The sequence below is a fragment of the Leptonotus elevatus genome, chromosome 17, assembly GCF_054856555.1.
Source record: "Leptonotus elevatus isolate MCC_2025b chromosome 17, RoL_Lele_1.0, whole genome shotgun sequence".
Taxonomy (NCBI): domain Eukaryota; kingdom Metazoa; phylum Chordata; class Actinopteri; order Syngnathiformes; family Syngnathidae; genus Leptonotus; species Leptonotus elevatus.
The window spans coordinates 7,975,657-7,991,812 of NC_141255.1; the positions used below are offsets into that span (position 1 = coordinate 7,975,657).

Here is a 16,156-nt window from a genome sequence, read left to right on the forward strand (position 1 = left end):
TTATATAATATTATATATATATATATATAAAGTACAATATATTATCATGTTAGCCTCTAAATGCTAACCCGATTGTGTTTAATAGAAGTGCTTGAAATATGGCCATTATTTAGTATAATTTAGATCAACTTCCGTTATACCTTTTATTTTGAAATATGAAGCCGGACGTCCGTTTGTGTCTTCCTGTCGTTGACTTGACGGTCTGAGGAGGGAGCGGCTCGTGGTCGAGCGACGTTCACACAGAACAGGAGAGAGAGAAGAGCAGCCGACGGCTGGATGACGGTGAGGCTTTCTTTCACTATTTTTCCCTCTCGTTACTTTAACTTTTTTTCTCGTCTGCGTGTCACCAGAGACACGACGCTTCGCGACCACTTGTGACAGACAAGCTGGGCTGGGCTGGGCTCGAGTGGGGTTGCAGGGGTGGATTGGAAAGGGGGGGCAGGCCGAGGCGAGCTGGGGCCGGTTTGCGGAAGCGAGTCGCGAAAGATTCACGGAAAGACAGACAGACGGGAATTCAAATTGACAGACAGGATGTCGCCGTGGTTGTGCTTTTATTGACGCGATGGCGGCCTGCCCGTCTGTCCCCCGCTCGGCTCTACACACTCAGCGGGGCCTGGCGGAGAGCTGGACGGCCAGGCGAGCTCCCGGGGCGGCCGCGGAAAAACAGGAACTTCCGTCTTATTCACGACAACTTCTGTCTGTCTGTCTTTTTGTTTATGTCTATGCCCTACTTTAGCTCCGTGTTGACTGTCTGTCACACACACATGCACACGTTCTATGAGTATTGACAGACCCCACCTAGTTGAGTGAGTGTGTGTGTGTGCGTGTGACATGAGGCGTTCAGGGTCCAGCAACTTGACTGATTCCATGAACATCATGAGGCATTCAAGGACTGTAGGCGGACCAATTCCTTCAGATAAGCAATGACTTCCTGCACTTGACTTTATGTACTTTTCCCCCCCATAGTGGGTTATTTATAGTTAATAGTGTGGCCCAAACTACCAGACACTAAGAGATGTGTGTTTTAAAATATATTTGGCCAATAAAGAACAGCTTGTATGTTAATAAACAACTTTACTCTGGTACACGAACATGATGAGGCATTCAAGGACTCTTTTAAAGGGGGCATTTTAGTCATATATTTGAGTGTACAGTGTATTTAAGAAAGTGAGGTGTTCAGTGTCCAACAACCAGTCGCTACGTGGATTTGTATTTCAATTGAAGCTACATTAGCATTAGCATGTATCAACCCTACGAAACCCGTCACAACTTGTTGAATTTGCAAATTTCCATCTTCCTCAACACTACACGATACACATCATCATCATCATCATCATCTATGCAAGCGTTGTCATCTGCTTACACATACACACACCCATCACTACAGCAACCCTCACTTAGGATTGTGTGTGTGTGTGTGTATTGTCATGTTGCGTCTTGTTACAGCAAGCACAACACCAGGCATGACTGGTATGCACATGCACACACTCACACTTTAAGGAATACACTCACAGCCACAAACACACGTACGCACGTACACACTCACTCAGGCATAAGTGCGCTTTTGCATACACACACGCACGCACGCACATACTTACATGATGCTATGGCAACGGCTTGATTCCACATTCGTGACATCATGACCAGCTGTGTGACCATGTGACCTGCTCATTAACATAATTGTGTGTGTGTGCTTGTGTGTGTAGAGATTAGGTCAAGATGCGTGAATACAAGCTGGTGGTTTTAGGATCTGGTGGCGTTGGCAAGTCTGCTCTGGTAAGAAACTTTTCATTGTATCTTGCACACGCACACACACACACACACACACACATGCAGTGTCACACTGATGCCCTACTTCCTTGGATTTGATTTTGTGTGTGCGTGTGTGTGTGTGTATATAGACGGTCCAATTTGTTCAGGGAATCTTTGTGGAAAAGTATGACCCCACGATAGAAGATTCCTACAGGAAGGTAAGACCAGTGAATGCATCACCACCATGGCACTACATCAACACCCTCATGCATTGTTTTCACGTGTGTGTGTGTGTGTGTGTGTGTGTGTGTGTGTGTGTGTGTGTGTGTGTGTGTGTGTGTGTGTGTGTGTGTGTGTGTGTGTGTGTGTGTGTGTGTGTGTGTGTGTGTGTGTGTGTGTGTGTGTGTGTGTGTGCGCGCGTGCGCGTGTGTGCATGTGTGCATGTGTGCAGCAAGTGGAGGTGGATTGCCAGCAATGTATGCTGGAGATCTTGGACACGGCAGGCACAGTAAGCTTGTTTTATGATTTCACAAATATGTTGACACTCACCTTGGATACAGGAGGTGACGTGTGTGTGTGTTTTTCAGGAGCAGTTCACGGCCATGCGCGACCTCTACATGAAAAACGGTCAAGGCTTCGCTTTGGTTTACTCCATCACTGCTCAGTCGACCTTTAATGACCTTCAGGACCTCCGAGAGCAAATCCTACGCGTCAAGGACACGGATGATGTACATATGCACACACACACACACACACACACACACACACACACACACACACACACACACACACACACACACACACACACACACACACACATTGACAACGGTCCAGGACCACGACCATAACTTGAGATCTTGTGCTCACGTGTGTGTGTGTGTGTGGGGGTGTGTGTGTGTGTGTATAGGTTCCGATGATCCTGGTGGGCAACAAGTGTGACCTGGAGGTGGAGCGTGTGGTGGCCAAGGAGTCGGGCGTGGGCCTCGCTCGCCAATGGAACTCGTGCGCCTTCCTCGAAACGTCCGCTAAGAGCAAGATTAACGTCAACGAGGTGAGTGCGCACGTGCTGCATCACGTAGCTTCGCCATCTTACGTGCGTGTGCGTTGTGTGTACAGATTTTCTATGATCTGGTAAGACAGATCAACAGGAAGAGTCCAGTTCCCGGGAGAACTCGCAAAAAGTCCACTTGTCAGCTCCTCTAATGGCTGCAGGTATGTGTTGGTAACACACACACACACTTGTCTTGGTATCATTGTGGGGACATCTTATTGACGTGATGCATTTCCTAACCCCTTCCCCTAACCTCAACCATCAAATGATTGCCTACACCCATTCCTAACATCAACCACAACCCAATTTAAACCTAAACTTTGAAACCAAGTCTTGACCCTCAAAAAGAGGTCTGAACTTGTCCCCACAATTTCAAGTCGGTCCCCACAATGGTAGTTAAACCTGGAAAAACATATGTGTATGGGCCCCACAATGTAGCAAAGACAAAAACACACACACACACACACACTCTAACTTACTGTTTCATGTTTGCAGCTGTGCTCACCTGACCAACATCAACCAAGCAACCAATCAGAGGACATCTTCCGACTAGCCTCGCCCCCCAACGACATGACCATCAAGTTGGAAGTCTGTCGCCATGACAACCGCGTCTGTTATCCTTCCTTGTCCTCCTCGGTTGCCTTGGAAACCAAACGTCAAAAGACTGTCATGATGATGATGATGATGATGGGCTGCCAATTTCCCATCATGCTCTCTGCTTCTTGCTTTATTTTTTTCTTTTCCTTTTTAATCTTTCAGAGGCGCAAAGTGATGATGTCACTGCCAACATGGCTGACACTGTGTGTGTGTGTGTGTGCATGTGTGTGCGTGGCTCTGGTTGTACAGCATTTGTGAAATTTTGATTATTTTGCTCATTATGTGAATTGTTTGTTTCCCGGGAGGGGGCGACGACGCAGCAGCAGCACCAGATTTTGGCATTAGCTCGCCATTTTAGCGCATGGCTAACGTCAACCTCAGCCGCTCCGTTAGCAGTTAGCGGTGTATTTTTAGCACCGCTTTTTAATGATAACTGTAAGTGCCAAGGTTGATGAGACACATTAATATTAGCATCTGGCGGGTTAGCTGACGTGTATCATTGGCACGTGTGGCACCGTTTGCCATAAGTGCCGTGTTTTTATGTTTTTAGCACTCGGCAATGCCGCATATGGTGCTGTTAGCGACGTGCTTTTGGCTTACCCTTTTTGACGACACATTACAAAACGTATTTTGCCTGCTCTTCTATGGCGATATTAGCTGTTAGCTTGTGTGTAGCATTTCTTCATATGTTGCTATTAGATGCATGTTTTTTTCCCACCCACTCCCTTTTTAATGACTTTTACAGTGCCTATTGACAGCAGTTTAATTTTTATTTTATTTTGGCTGCATCTCTTTAGAGATATTAACAGTTAGCTCGTGTGTGGCATTGCTGCATGTGGCGCTGTTAACGGAATGTTTTTTTTGTTCTGCCTGTTAATGTCAACTAACAGTTACAACGTTGTTACAGAAACAGTTATTTTGGCCGCACTTTAATTATTGTGGCCGTTAGCAGGTTAGCTCGTGTGTGGCTTTGCGCTGTGAGCTGTTAGCAGTGAGTTTGAGCCCAGATCTGCTGCTGCTGCTGCTGCTTCCACTTCCTGTGGCGGACATGTTGCCTTTGGACAGCAGACTCACACTGGTCCACTACCGTGCGTGCGTGCATGTGAGTCCAGATTGTATTATTGACATGTCATGACATGTTTATGGACATTAAGTATACACAAGACACACACGTGAGAAAGGTTGTGTAAATGATGAGGAGGAGGATGAGATTGCGCGATTGTTGTGCTGCTTTTACTCTCGGCCTTTTGTGTCTTTTGTGTTTGACGCTTAACCTCAGTGTTGATGGAAGAGGAGATTGTTGAAGCCACTAAAAGCCTTTTAAGTCTTCAAATATGTGCATTTGTGTGTTTGCGTGTGAGGGTTGTATTTGTGGAGCTTGTGTGGCTGTCTTAAGTTAGTGTGTATGATAGTTGTGTGTTTGGTGTGGATGTGTGTTAGCGTAAATATGTTTTTGTGTATGGAAGTTTGTATGTGGATGTTTTGTTTGTGTGAGTGTATGGATGTCTCTTGTAAAAGTGTGTCAGTGTGTACATTTGTCGTCCGTCTGTCTATATATTTGACAGTTTGTGAGGTTTTGTGGGAAGGTTGTGTGTGGAGGGTTTGTGTAGACGTTGCTTGCTTTTGAATGTGTGGTGATTGTGTGTTTGTGTGGAGAGGTTTTGTGTGTGAGGATTGTGTGTTTGTGACTGCGTGTTGGTCATGTAGCATGCTAGCATTTGTCCGTTCGGCCTCCAGGTAGCGCCGTGGTATCAGCATGCTCGCAACAGCCGTCGTGTGGCCACAAGAGGACGCCACCGAAGCTTGTCAACCAGAGCCATAAACAGGGAGCGTTTGGCCAACTCGGTTTTTGGCAGGGTAACAAGATGGCGTCCGTTAGTCACGTGACCAGCAGTTGACCAATCACATCGTGACCAATCACAACATGATTGGTCAACTGCTGGTCACATGACATATGAACGCCATCTTGTTACCCTGCTTGTTGTCAACAAAACAAACGTGACTTGAGGGACTGAGTAGCCCCGCCCTCTAGGATGACCCCTATTGAGTCTGCATGCAATGTAAACTAGGTTAAAGAAAACTTTTATGCACTTTTGTTTAGTTTGTTTCCTACATGCATGTTGATGATGTTGACCAATGGAGCCCACAAAAGTGCTTTTGGTTCTGTTCTGCTTCTGTTGCTTGCGTGCATGTGTGTGCGTTTGTTGGGAGGATGGGGAGGGGGGGTTGAAGCCAAATGTAAAGTCAAAATTTCAAAAGCCTTAAATGAATAAAAGTGGTGCCATTTTTTAACAGCAAGCTGACATTGTGGCTCTCCCATAACATACATAAATATACATATGTAAAGATGTAGTATGCATGATAGATATAGCACACATTACATACTATAATACACATTGAGTGTAAAAGATAGTTGTAGTAAACACATGTAAAACGCACTTAAATATAGTACACACTGCAGTGCACTACACAAAGTACAAGACAGTTGCAGCAGTACACATACTTGTGCAACACGTTTTGTAGTTTTTCTGCAAAGCGGATTAAAAACTCGTCCCTTCCTGGAGTCTGTGCGCATGCGCGTATCCGTCTGCTGCCATGGCAACGGTGGCGGCGGCGTCTTTTTGCCGAAGGTAAGCCCCTCAACGCGAGGCCGTTGCGACCTGTTGTTCCTTTCATTATTGTTAGCGTTATTGTTTCGTTTCGCTCCGACACGTAAAACAACTTGTGGTTGCCAAGGTGACGGACGAGGACGCCCGCCGGCACGTTCCCTTGTCGCCGGAAACGTCATGACGATCAAGGTAAGATAATGATTAGCTTAGCTATTAGCATGCTGCCCAGCTAATCAGCTTGCTGTTAAGAAGAGTGTTAATCAAAGCATTGACTCTTTTTTTTAAATTGATACTAGAGAATTGGTAGCTACTTCAACTTGCATCCCTGCCGCGGCTTTTTTTTCTTTCCCCCTGCTGCTGCTTTCTAAACACGCACTTGTAGAAATGACGTCACCAGTCGCGCTACTTTTGACATTGAGTGGCCATTGACCAGTCCATTGCTTGTTTATTGATGACCAGTGAATGACTGGCAGCCAGTCAGTAAATTGTTTGTCTAGTTATGCCCTAAAATTTGCAATTGACCAGTCCATTGTTGGTCTGCAGGGATGGTGCTATTTCAGTCCCTCCAGCAGTTCATTTAATATTCACAAATATATTTGTAAATGTTTTTCTCAGCCCCACTTTGTATCGGTCAAGCCCCCCTTTAACACCGGGAGAGAAAAATCCTGGAGCAGTCCCTGGCCTGTATGTGCCCTGATAGTACCTGGCGACCATTCCCGTATTTCTAATGTTAATGTGGTTTGTCAGAGTGAATACGAGAGGAGTTATGGACGTTCTCGGAGCGTTTCTCCACAGCGGGGCGTCTCATTGGCTGGATGCTGCTCTCAGCACAAAGGTAAGCGTGATTGGACAAAACCAATATATGATGCATGCTTGATGACCTTTGACCCTCTTTTCATTTTTGTCCAATCAGCTCGGAGCAGGAAAGACAAACTTGATCATGAGAGGAGATCCAGCCTGCCTCACCCACAGGCTCACAGCGTGGCACCCCGTGCAGGTCCAAACGCTCACCACATGTTATATATAGGCCAACTGATACTCACGATGCTAATTATGCTACACATCTGCCCTCAGCTTGCAAGAAGGACAAGAACCAGAACTGCAAACGTACAGCAGGTCTTCCCGGGGCAGGGACGAGATCCGAAGGACCGGAACCGGGACCGGGATCAAGATCAGGACATGAAGATTCATGCACCAAGCAAGCAGAGGCGTTGGCAAGGAATGCCACGGTCGCTCGTTCTCCTCTTCTGACAGCACAACAGGTAAGCTGCAGTACACCATGTGAGCATTCGCTAGTGCTACACGCTACATGTTTACTGTTCACATGATCATCTATACCGTCATTTATCCCTTTCCTGATGAGTGTGCTTTATTATTTGAAATAGATGCATTAATTTTTTAGTCATTTATTTGAACGATATAATAAGTGGCTGATTTATTTAGTAAATAATTTACAATTTGATCTATATAGTGAACACATTATATTTAGGTCAGTAAATAATTGATTAATTAAGAGTAAATATATTATAAACAATATGATTTAAAAAATCATAATGAATTGTTTTATTCATTTATTTATCAAAATAGACAATTTCACATGTAAGATGAGTCTGTATATATAATGACATTAATTTAAATGAAATTTAAACACTGACTGATTTATTTTACTATTGAAAATTTTCTTGTAAAATTTATTTGAAATCAAGCTGAATTAGTAAATATTCTTTAATTACATCATCATAAATAATACCATTTAAACAAGAATGGGGGAGTCAACCCAAAGATTTTCTTTACAATATGTGATTAGTCGTTACCTGAGACCTGAGCAACTGTGATGTCATTTTCAGTTGACAGCAAGTGATAAAATGGCCACCCATTAAGATGGACAAAAACGGGTGGATTTTGCTGATTAACTCCTATTCCACTTACGCAATTTTAATTAGAATACCTATTAGTGGCACTTCATAGAACATGCCATTGTAAAGAAAATGTTAATTTAACTAAAAAAAATGTAATAAAAAAACATAATGAATTATTTAGTGATTAAAACAAACTATTTTACATATACATTTAAGACTGTAATAATAATTAAGTGTAAATAATAAAATAATAATACAATAACAAATAACCCAATCATGTTACTATTAAATATTTTTTTCTTTTTACATTTTGACAATTTTAATTTATTTGTAATCAGAATTAATTACTTATTTTGTTAAATTAATAATGAATCATGCGATTTAAAAATAATAAATAAATAAAAATGTTTGTTGACATTTTTAATTATAAGTAATTTATTTTCTAATGTAATTTATTATTTCATGATCAAAATAAATGTATATTAAAAACAAATAATTGTTTATATAACTTTTTTTATTTAACTCATTCACTCCCAGCCATTTTCACAGAAGCAATCCCCTTCACACCCGGCTGTTTTACTGGATTTTTATTTTGCAAGGCCCACAAAATATTGTTTTCTATTGCTATAAGAACATGGAACCTACCAAAAGAAAGATTAGAGTATCTTCTTTCATCTCTCCATTTTGCAGCAATTAGCATTAGAATATAACTAAGTATCATAATTATTCACAAATCTATTTAGAATTGTGAGTAAATGAGTTTTTTTTTCAACATGGCCCTGGTTGAGCTCTTTTGCTCTGCTGCCACCTGCTGGCCGTTTGTGTAATAACTACCATTTCTTCAACCGTTCTTTGCAGTCGAGAGGCTGCATCAAAGCCTTCTGTATGCTCTAGCATAAAAACTAGCAATGAGTTAAAAAATTTTATTATTGTACAAAGGCATTTGTATTTTTAAACTTTGTTTGTGTCCTAGATTCTGCGCCCCTGCAGAAGATCAACCTCTCCCTTTCGAATGCAGCCCGTTGCCACGGAAACAAAACCACACCTCGCCGCCATGGAATCACAGACACCCCTTGTCGCCGTGGAAACGCAGCGCCATCCTATCGCCATGGAAACGGAGTACCGCCGCAGCTTCCAGGGTCTGTCTCCACCTCGTGGCCCCCGCCTGCGGAAACATCTGGAACGCCGCCCGAGAGTTCCATTCTTCCACGCACGCAGTGTATGTACACGCACATGCGCACACAACATGCCAGTGTTGTTGGCGATGGTGATGATGTCATTGCTATTGTATAATCAGAGGAGTCAGAAGATGAGGGAGGAGTCTGAGAATGTGCCCCACCCACAACATGCTGACTCCACCAATGAGTGGGAAGGCGCCGCCCATCCGCAGGTTCAGCGACGACACAGGTGCGTGCGTGTGTCATGCTCTAATGTAGCTTGTGTGCTATTTTTGTATGTATGTGTTACGGGTGTGTGTGTGTTATAGTCCCCGTGTGTTGCTAATATACGCTATTATATGTGCATCCATTCTGTGACAGGAAGCTGACGGAATATGAAGCCAGCTTTCCTTCTCCCCTGCGTGGAGGTGTGGGTGTAACCCCTCAGGTGAGTTGGCGGTCACATGACTCCAAATCTAAACAGCTTAGCTAACCATCGTAGCTAACCAGCTTAGCCGCATTTGCTAAGCTAAGCTTGTGTGACTTGATGAGTCAGCGCAAGAACATGAGAAGTGGCGTGTGCGGAAAGCAACAGACCACAACAGTTGATTTCGGGGAAGCTGCACACACGCACGCACACACACACACACACACACACACACACACACACACACACACACACACACACACACACACACACACACACACACACACACACACACACACACGCATGTATGCAATTCAACTCAATTTTATTTATAATGCACTTTAAAAATCAAGCTGTAAAAAAGTGCTTTGAACATGAACAGAGAACACAAAAGATACTTAACGTAACGTAAACAACTGCAGTTTTCTCAACTTTGTCCGTTCGCCACTCAAACATGCACTGAAGGATCAGCATGGGGAGAGATTTGTCTCAATTATTCACACAAGTATGTGATCGGCTCTGACCTTGCTCCTCTTTAATCCATGACCTCAGAAATTGGCGAAGTTAACAGCAATTTCAATGTTGCCGGATTGAAATCCTTCGTTTTGAGAAAAAGTGGCTACCAGTACTTTCGGAAGCAGATATTGACCCTAAACATTCAGCAACTGATGAAAGACTGTAACACTTTAAAAGCTGAGGATGTTTGACATGTCAACAGGTGATTTTGTCTTCAGCCCCAAACAACTTTGAGGATCCCTTTAAACTTACAATTCATCTCCTGAGGCATCACCTGCCAAAGATGTCAAATTACCACAACGGGAAATTTCATTTAAGAATTTTACATCACAAATGATTTGCCTATTTGGTCTGCCTTGTGACAAAAAAAATTGATTGTTATTTTATCATGTATATCATCTAAAATGCTTTTGGCCATATACAAAAAATAAAACAAAAATTTTGGGGGGGATTCAACGTAATAAGGAGAATCAGGACTTAATACATACTGTACAATAGTATTTACAACTCACTCCAAATACTGTAAATGCTGTGTGCATTATACATACAGGTAGTCCTCAACTTACAAACACAACAGACATTAAATTTTGCTCTAAAACTACGTTTTATTAAATATATATATTTTCTTAATTACATAAAATTATAGACAGTATATACTGACAATAATATGTTCTATGCAGCCGAACTATTTTAAATACGGTATTCTGGTTAATATTGCATTAGTGGAATACAAATATGAGTGAAGCAGCTAAATCCAGCACTTTTTAAATCAATATCAGCAGCCATTTTGCCACTTTCTGTCGAGTGAAAATGTGAAATGCTCAGCTTCAGAAAACAGGTGAGCTGTGATTGGTCGTTGCCTGAGCCCTGAGCAACTGTGATGTCATCTTCAGTGGACAGCAAGTGGCAAAATGGCCGCCCCCTTAGATGCTTCATAACTCATATTCCACAAATGTAATATTAATCAGAATGTCATGTTTAGACTAGTGAAGTCACATATAATATATTATTGTCAAGAAATGTTTAAGGTTGACCTGCCCTTTAACTTCAATTCTGCTTGTGAATTGTTGAATGTGTGTTTGCGGTTATATTTTTTAGATAAATGTCACACGGTGTCAAGGTACGGATGAATGATGGATGGACGAATATTCCAATCCTCAGGTGTACCTGATAAAAAAGTCCTCCCCTGCCAAAGCCGCCTCAACAGAAAGTGACATATGTGGACTTCCTGTTGCTGTGCGGCTTGCAAATGTGCATCGGGGTCATGGAGGTCACGCTTGGTTTTTGAGCCTTCAAAGCGCTGACTCACTTCTCAGATCCGCTTCTTCTTCTTCATTTGGGTCACATCCGTCACACGCTGGCAGGGACACACACACTTGCACACACACACACACACACTGGTTGTGTGTATATCTTTGACGTGTGTGTGTGTGTGTGTGTGTGTGTGTGTGTGTGTGTGTGTGTGTGTGTGTGTGTGTGTGTGTGTGTGTGTGTGTGTGTGTGTGTGTGTGTGTGTGTGTGTGTGTGTGTGTGTGTGTGTGCAGGCGGCACTGTTGAGGCAGAAGGCCTCGTGGTACCGCCAGCGGGCGTGGGGGACCAACTTCTCCAGTCAGCACCTGAGCCAGCTCATCTCCCAGCACAACTACCTGTGGGAGCCCAGCAGTGACGGCAGCAGCGACGCTCCCAGCCCCCGCCCCGCCTCGGACCCCTGCATTCCCACCTCAGACTCCCACAGTCCTCCCTTCGTGGAGGCGCTGGACCTCGCCAGGTGAGCCCATGACCTTAAGCACGACGTGACCTCGTCATCCCGCTTGTGTCACCTCTCCGCAGCTGCTCCACTTCTTCCTCTGGATCGGCAAGCCCCGCCCACAGCCGGTCACTGGCTCCGCCCACAGGTTGCAAGACGGCCTGGGTGGCAAAAGAAGACGAGGATGAGGGTGATGAACTCGTGGGACGCTCGCCCACTCCTGAGATGGACAGTAGACCACTTCACAGGACGCATCTTGATGTCACCACACCTGTCTATGGTACACACATACACAAACACGCACGCCTGTCACAGGTACAACCGACGGAAGCTAAACAAGCAGAATCGCTTGCGTTGTCTGACGCGTGTGTTTCCAACAGGGGGCGCCATCCTGGTGGGCAGGTCCAATTCAGAAGAAGCTTTTCAGGTAATCAATTTGATCACTTGAAACGGATTGACAAATTGACTGATTAATTGATAACCCAGTCTGTGCATGTGCAGAGGCGTGATGCGCATACTCCTAAAGAGGCGCCGCCTTGTAGCTCCGCCCACGTCCGCTGGCCCGCCTCAGTTTTGCAGTGTCGACCAATCGTGACCAAGCTGAGCTCGGCCCCGCCCCCAATACACGTCATCCGAGGACGGCTGAGGCACGCGGAATTCCAACACAACGGTAAGTCCAGTCAGTCAATCAATCGATCATTTGTCATGATAATGGCACGCGTGCGTGTGCATGTGGACAGGTGAGCTGGGCCTCAGGTTCCGGTCGCATCCAGGTTCTGAAAGCTACTTCTATTCTGACGAAGGTGACTCATCTTTCTCTTGTGTTTCCTTGGCAGATTCCGTCCCTATCCACTGTCTTGTGGCCGTTTTACAAACTAGAAATTAGAAGAATAGAAATTTGGCGATTCATTTCATGCAATTTATTTTATGTCTTTTATTTATTTATTTTTATTGTCTTTCTTTAAAATTACCCATGATTATTTGTTGGAGCAAATTTAAATTAAATAAATTCACGATAACTCACATTGTGTCACAACAACAACAGAACTCTGCCGCTCTAGCCTAATGCTAACACATAATGGCTAATGCCATTAACAGGCTCACAAAATTAGCACCGGTTGCGCATTGTCCATTTAATTGCGACAAAAACTGTTTACAGTCCTTGCGTTCGGTTTTGGGATTTTTAGTGGCACTATCCACGTCTAGTATATAAATATTGACAACATTGTGATTAAAAGAATGTGCAAATGATTTTGTTTTGGTACTAACTGTGGCATCCGGTCCTTTTTCGACTAGATGAGTGTCTGTCGGCCATGTCGAGCCACTCCTTGGCGTCATGCTCGGCGGCGGCGGCCGTGCTAGAGCGAGCGCGGAGGAGGCGACGGGAATTCTGGGGGGGGAACTGAGCCGTTGCCACGGAAACCAACCTCAGATGCGCTTTGACTTGGACTCATTAAATTAACCTCTCATTCGTATTCGTTCTGCTTTCATTCTTTTGTTTTTAAATCTTTCATTCTTTTTATTTCACTCTCAAAACGTTTATTTTTTATTTTTTTGCTGGACACTTTAATTCTTAGCCTTTCTTTAATTCTTGTTTTTTTTACACTTTAATTCTTATTATATTACACATATTTTATACTTTTATTGCTATTCATTCTTTAATTTTCATTATTTGTACTTTAATTCTTATTTTTTCATTCCTATTTTTCTTTTACTCTTATCTAGGCTTGCGTTCTAATTATTTGCTCTTTCATTTATATTTTTATTATTATTTTTAATTACACTAATTCTCAATTCTTTGTACTTTTTTTTCTGTACTTCTCTCTAATTCTCATGATTTAATTCTCATTGTTTACACTTTGAATCCTATTGTTTCCTTTTCACTAATTGTTTTTGGGACACGAATGCGAGCAGGTGAGTAGAAAGTCCACCGGATGACATCACTTCCTGTTCGCTCTCATCAGCAAATATTGCCTTTTCCTCGCCAGCTCGTGACGTCACTTCCTGTCGTGTGACGAAATAAAAGTCCCATGGAAGGTACGTTGATTGATTGTTTTACGATTTGTTTGTGGTCCGTGACGTCACATTTGAGAAGATGATGATGATAATGTTCGTCATCATTATTATCACGCTGCATTTATGTCATCCCGTATGTAATTATGAGCTTCATTAATTGACAGTGACGTGTGTCAAACGTGCGAGGTAAACATTTATATTACTTCCGCCACACATTAACTCACTCTTACATACAGAACACACACTCACACATACTACAAATGAGGAATTGATGTCACTAGTCCAGATTAATAACAAACATTATTTGTTGTCACACTTTTTTGACTGACACTTCATTTCCTCCAAGTGACAGTAAACGCATTGACCTCCGTGTGGGTGTGTGTGTGTGTGTGTGCGTGTGTGTGTGTGTGTTGGGGTTTTTTGCTTGTCCTATTTTCTTGTGGGGGGGCGGAGGCTTTGTGTGTATAAAATGCAACGTGTGCGCTCGGGTCACATCATCAGCGCATTTGCCCCTCACCTCGTCAACTCTTCATTTTTTTCACCATCATCATCATCATGAAAGCCGTCGGCACCACCGCGCTCGTCTCCCTCCGCCATCTTGGCGCCGCCGTGCTGACGCTTCTCCTGATTGGCTGCGTCCACCAGGGGGAGGCGGGGCCCGTCCATCCGACGCTCAGCAGTGTTTTGAGGAATCGAGACACATTCCTGGCTGCAAAGGAAGTCTCGCTGCACGTAAGTCACCTGACATAGGAACGTGTTGTTATTATTGTTACGAACATGCGTTGTGAATGTGTTAATGCGACGTTTTCAGCGACATGTTAAGAGTAATTATTGTGACAAACATGCTATTATTGCATAATGTGAGCATAACGTAGATTTGTTTTTAATGTGACATCTTAACGTGTTATTGGGATATAAACATGCTAATGCGACGTGAACATGTTAATGTGACGTGTACTATTAACTCACTGCCATAAATTCATAAAAAAAAAAAAAAGATTATAAAAAATTTGGGGCAAGAGGCGATACAATTTTTTAAAATGGTAATTGATCGCATGACTTCTGTTCTAAATGTACAATTTAAAAAAAGTATAGGTTTTCATACTCTTGTAAACAAAAGTGGAAACAGGTTAAACTAATAGAAATAGTTCAAATGAATTGTTGACGTTTATAGCCGTCAACGGCAGTGAATGAATTAAAAAAAGAAAGAACATATTATTTAAAAAAAAATAATCGGGGCGTCAGGCGATTAAAGTTTTAATTGTAATTAATCGCATGACTTCAGAAGTTAACTCGCAATTGATTACAAATTTGATATCTGTTCTAAATGTACAATACAAAATTCTAGGGTTTCATACTCTTGTTAACAAAAGTGGGGGGGAAATGTTAAACTAATAGAAATAGTTCAAATGAATTTTTGATGTTTATAGCCATCAATGGCAATGAATGAGTTAATGTGTTTGTGACATTCCCGATGAGCATTTTATTAATATGACGTGTTACCGTGGTTATGTATGTTCTTAATGTGTCCTCCTTCAGGCTCAGAGGTCTGAGACGGAGGACGAGTCCAACATCAGACTGAACGTCGAGGTCAATGCGAGAGTAAGCGGCAAATTCAAACTCCTCAACTTGCAAGGTGTCTTACCTTCCCTTACCTGATTGGACCTTTTCTGAGCTTCTCCTACCTTCCCTTCCCGAAAGGACCACATGACCATCTGCTGCCTGCACGCCAACATCCTGGACTTCTACCTGAACAACATCTTCAATCACGTTGACAACCAGCATCCCAAAATGCACCAGCTGCACAGCGACCTCAGCAAAGCCAGCGGCGACCTCCAGAGGCACGGATGTGTGAGTGGCGTCTTTCTGTCCGCTTGTCGTTGTGTCCTAGCATCTTTGTCTCTTTGTTGACTGGTTTGAATCGTACATGCTTGGTGCTAAGTTGGTCATTTTCAAGGGTAATGTTGTCAGATGATTTTTGGAATGATTTTGTGGTGTGAGGTCTACTGTTGGCAAATTGTGTTTTTGACCTTTTGTCCCTCCAGAATGTGACGCACTACCGAGACCACCAGCACGCCGTGCAGTTCCGCAACAAGCTGGCCACGGTAAACTTAACATCACAAAAAACACCACAAACATTTTTCAAAATGTATTTTTCTAATTTTTTTCCAAAATATTTTTTCCCGAATTAAAAAAAAAATTTTAACAATTCCCCCTTCTTTTTTTTTTAATCAAACTTTCCCCTCCAAAAATAAAAATAATGATAATAAATTCATATAAAAAGGGTGCCTGTCAGCATTTCTAGGGGACATATTCGGCGAAATAGACACGGGGAAATTAAAATAGAACAATTAACTCATTCTTTATTTATTTATTTTTCTCTCCATTCGGGTGGATTGTGATGTCACAGTGGAGCTGATTTACA

The 16,156-nt window shown here is 42.9% G+C and overlaps 2 protein-coding genes across 3 annotated transcripts; both read left to right on the top strand.

Moving 5' to 3' along the window:
• Positions 1-168: 168 nt before the first annotated feature.
• Positions 169-4,733, top strand: LOC147159600 (ras-related protein Rap-1b-like). The gene is made up of 8 exons (XM_086058145.1): positions 169-282; positions 1,707-1,776; positions 1,902-1,970; positions 2,204-2,260; positions 2,340-2,480; positions 2,660-2,803; positions 2,869-2,964; positions 3,299-4,733. Exons 2-7 carry the CDS (start codon positions 1,720-1,722, stop codon positions 2,953-2,955), a joined length of 555 nt encoding a protein of 184 aa, XP_085914271.1. The 5' UTR covers positions 169-282; positions 1,707-1,719; the 3' UTR covers positions 2,956-2,964; positions 3,299-4,733.
• Positions 4,734-5,926: 1,193 nt separating this feature from the next.
• On the top strand, positions 5,927-15,332 carry saxo6 (stabilizer of axonemal microtubules 6). Of its 2 annotated transcripts, XM_086058144.1 has the most exons (17): positions 5,927-6,030; positions 6,137-6,198; positions 6,757-6,844; positions 6,923-7,006; positions 7,084-7,271; positions 8,842-9,087; positions 9,166-9,275; positions 9,407-9,473; positions 11,513-11,736; positions 11,799-11,995; positions 12,096-12,142; positions 12,217-12,385; positions 12,456-12,518; positions 13,012-13,629; positions 13,704-13,752; positions 14,377-14,463; positions 15,271-15,332. In XM_086058144.1, the coding sequence occupies exons 2-14, from the start codon at positions 6,187-6,189 to the stop codon at positions 13,119-13,121; spliced, it is 1,605 nt and encodes a 534-aa protein (XP_085914270.1). In that variant the 5' UTR covers positions 5,927-6,030; positions 6,137-6,186; the 3' UTR covers positions 13,122-13,629; positions 13,704-13,752; positions 14,377-14,463; positions 15,271-15,332. The 2 variants fall into 2 exon arrangements, with proteins under 2 accessions (XP_085914270.1, XP_085914269.1); XM_086058143.1 differs by lacking the exons at positions 14,377-14,463; positions 15,271-15,332 and having other exon boundaries at positions 5,978-6,198; positions 13,704-13,755.
• The last annotated feature ends 824 nt before the right edge of the window (positions 15,333-16,156 follow it).

Coding starts and splice junctions, on each gene's coding strand:
- LOC147159600 (XM_086058145.1), top strand. CDS start 1,720: ATGCGTGAATACAAGCTGGTGGTTTTAGGATCTGGTGGCGTTGGCAAG. Junction 1,971..2,203: donor TAGAAGATTCCTACAGGAAG/GTAAGACCAGTG, acceptor GCATGTGTGCAG/CAAGTGGAGGTGGATTGCCA. Junction 2,481..2,659: donor GCGTCAAGGACACGGATGAT/GTACATATGCAC, acceptor GTGTGTGTATAG/GTTCCGATGATCCTGGTGGG.
- saxo6 (XM_086058144.1), top strand. Junction 6,845..6,922: donor ATGCTGCTCTCAGCACAAAG/GTAAGCGTGATT, acceptor TTGTCCAATCAG/CTCGGAGCAGGAAAGACAAA. Junction 11,996..12,095: donor TGTCACCACACCTGTCTATG/GTACACACATAC, acceptor TGTTTCCAACAG/GGGGCGCCATCCTGGTGGGC.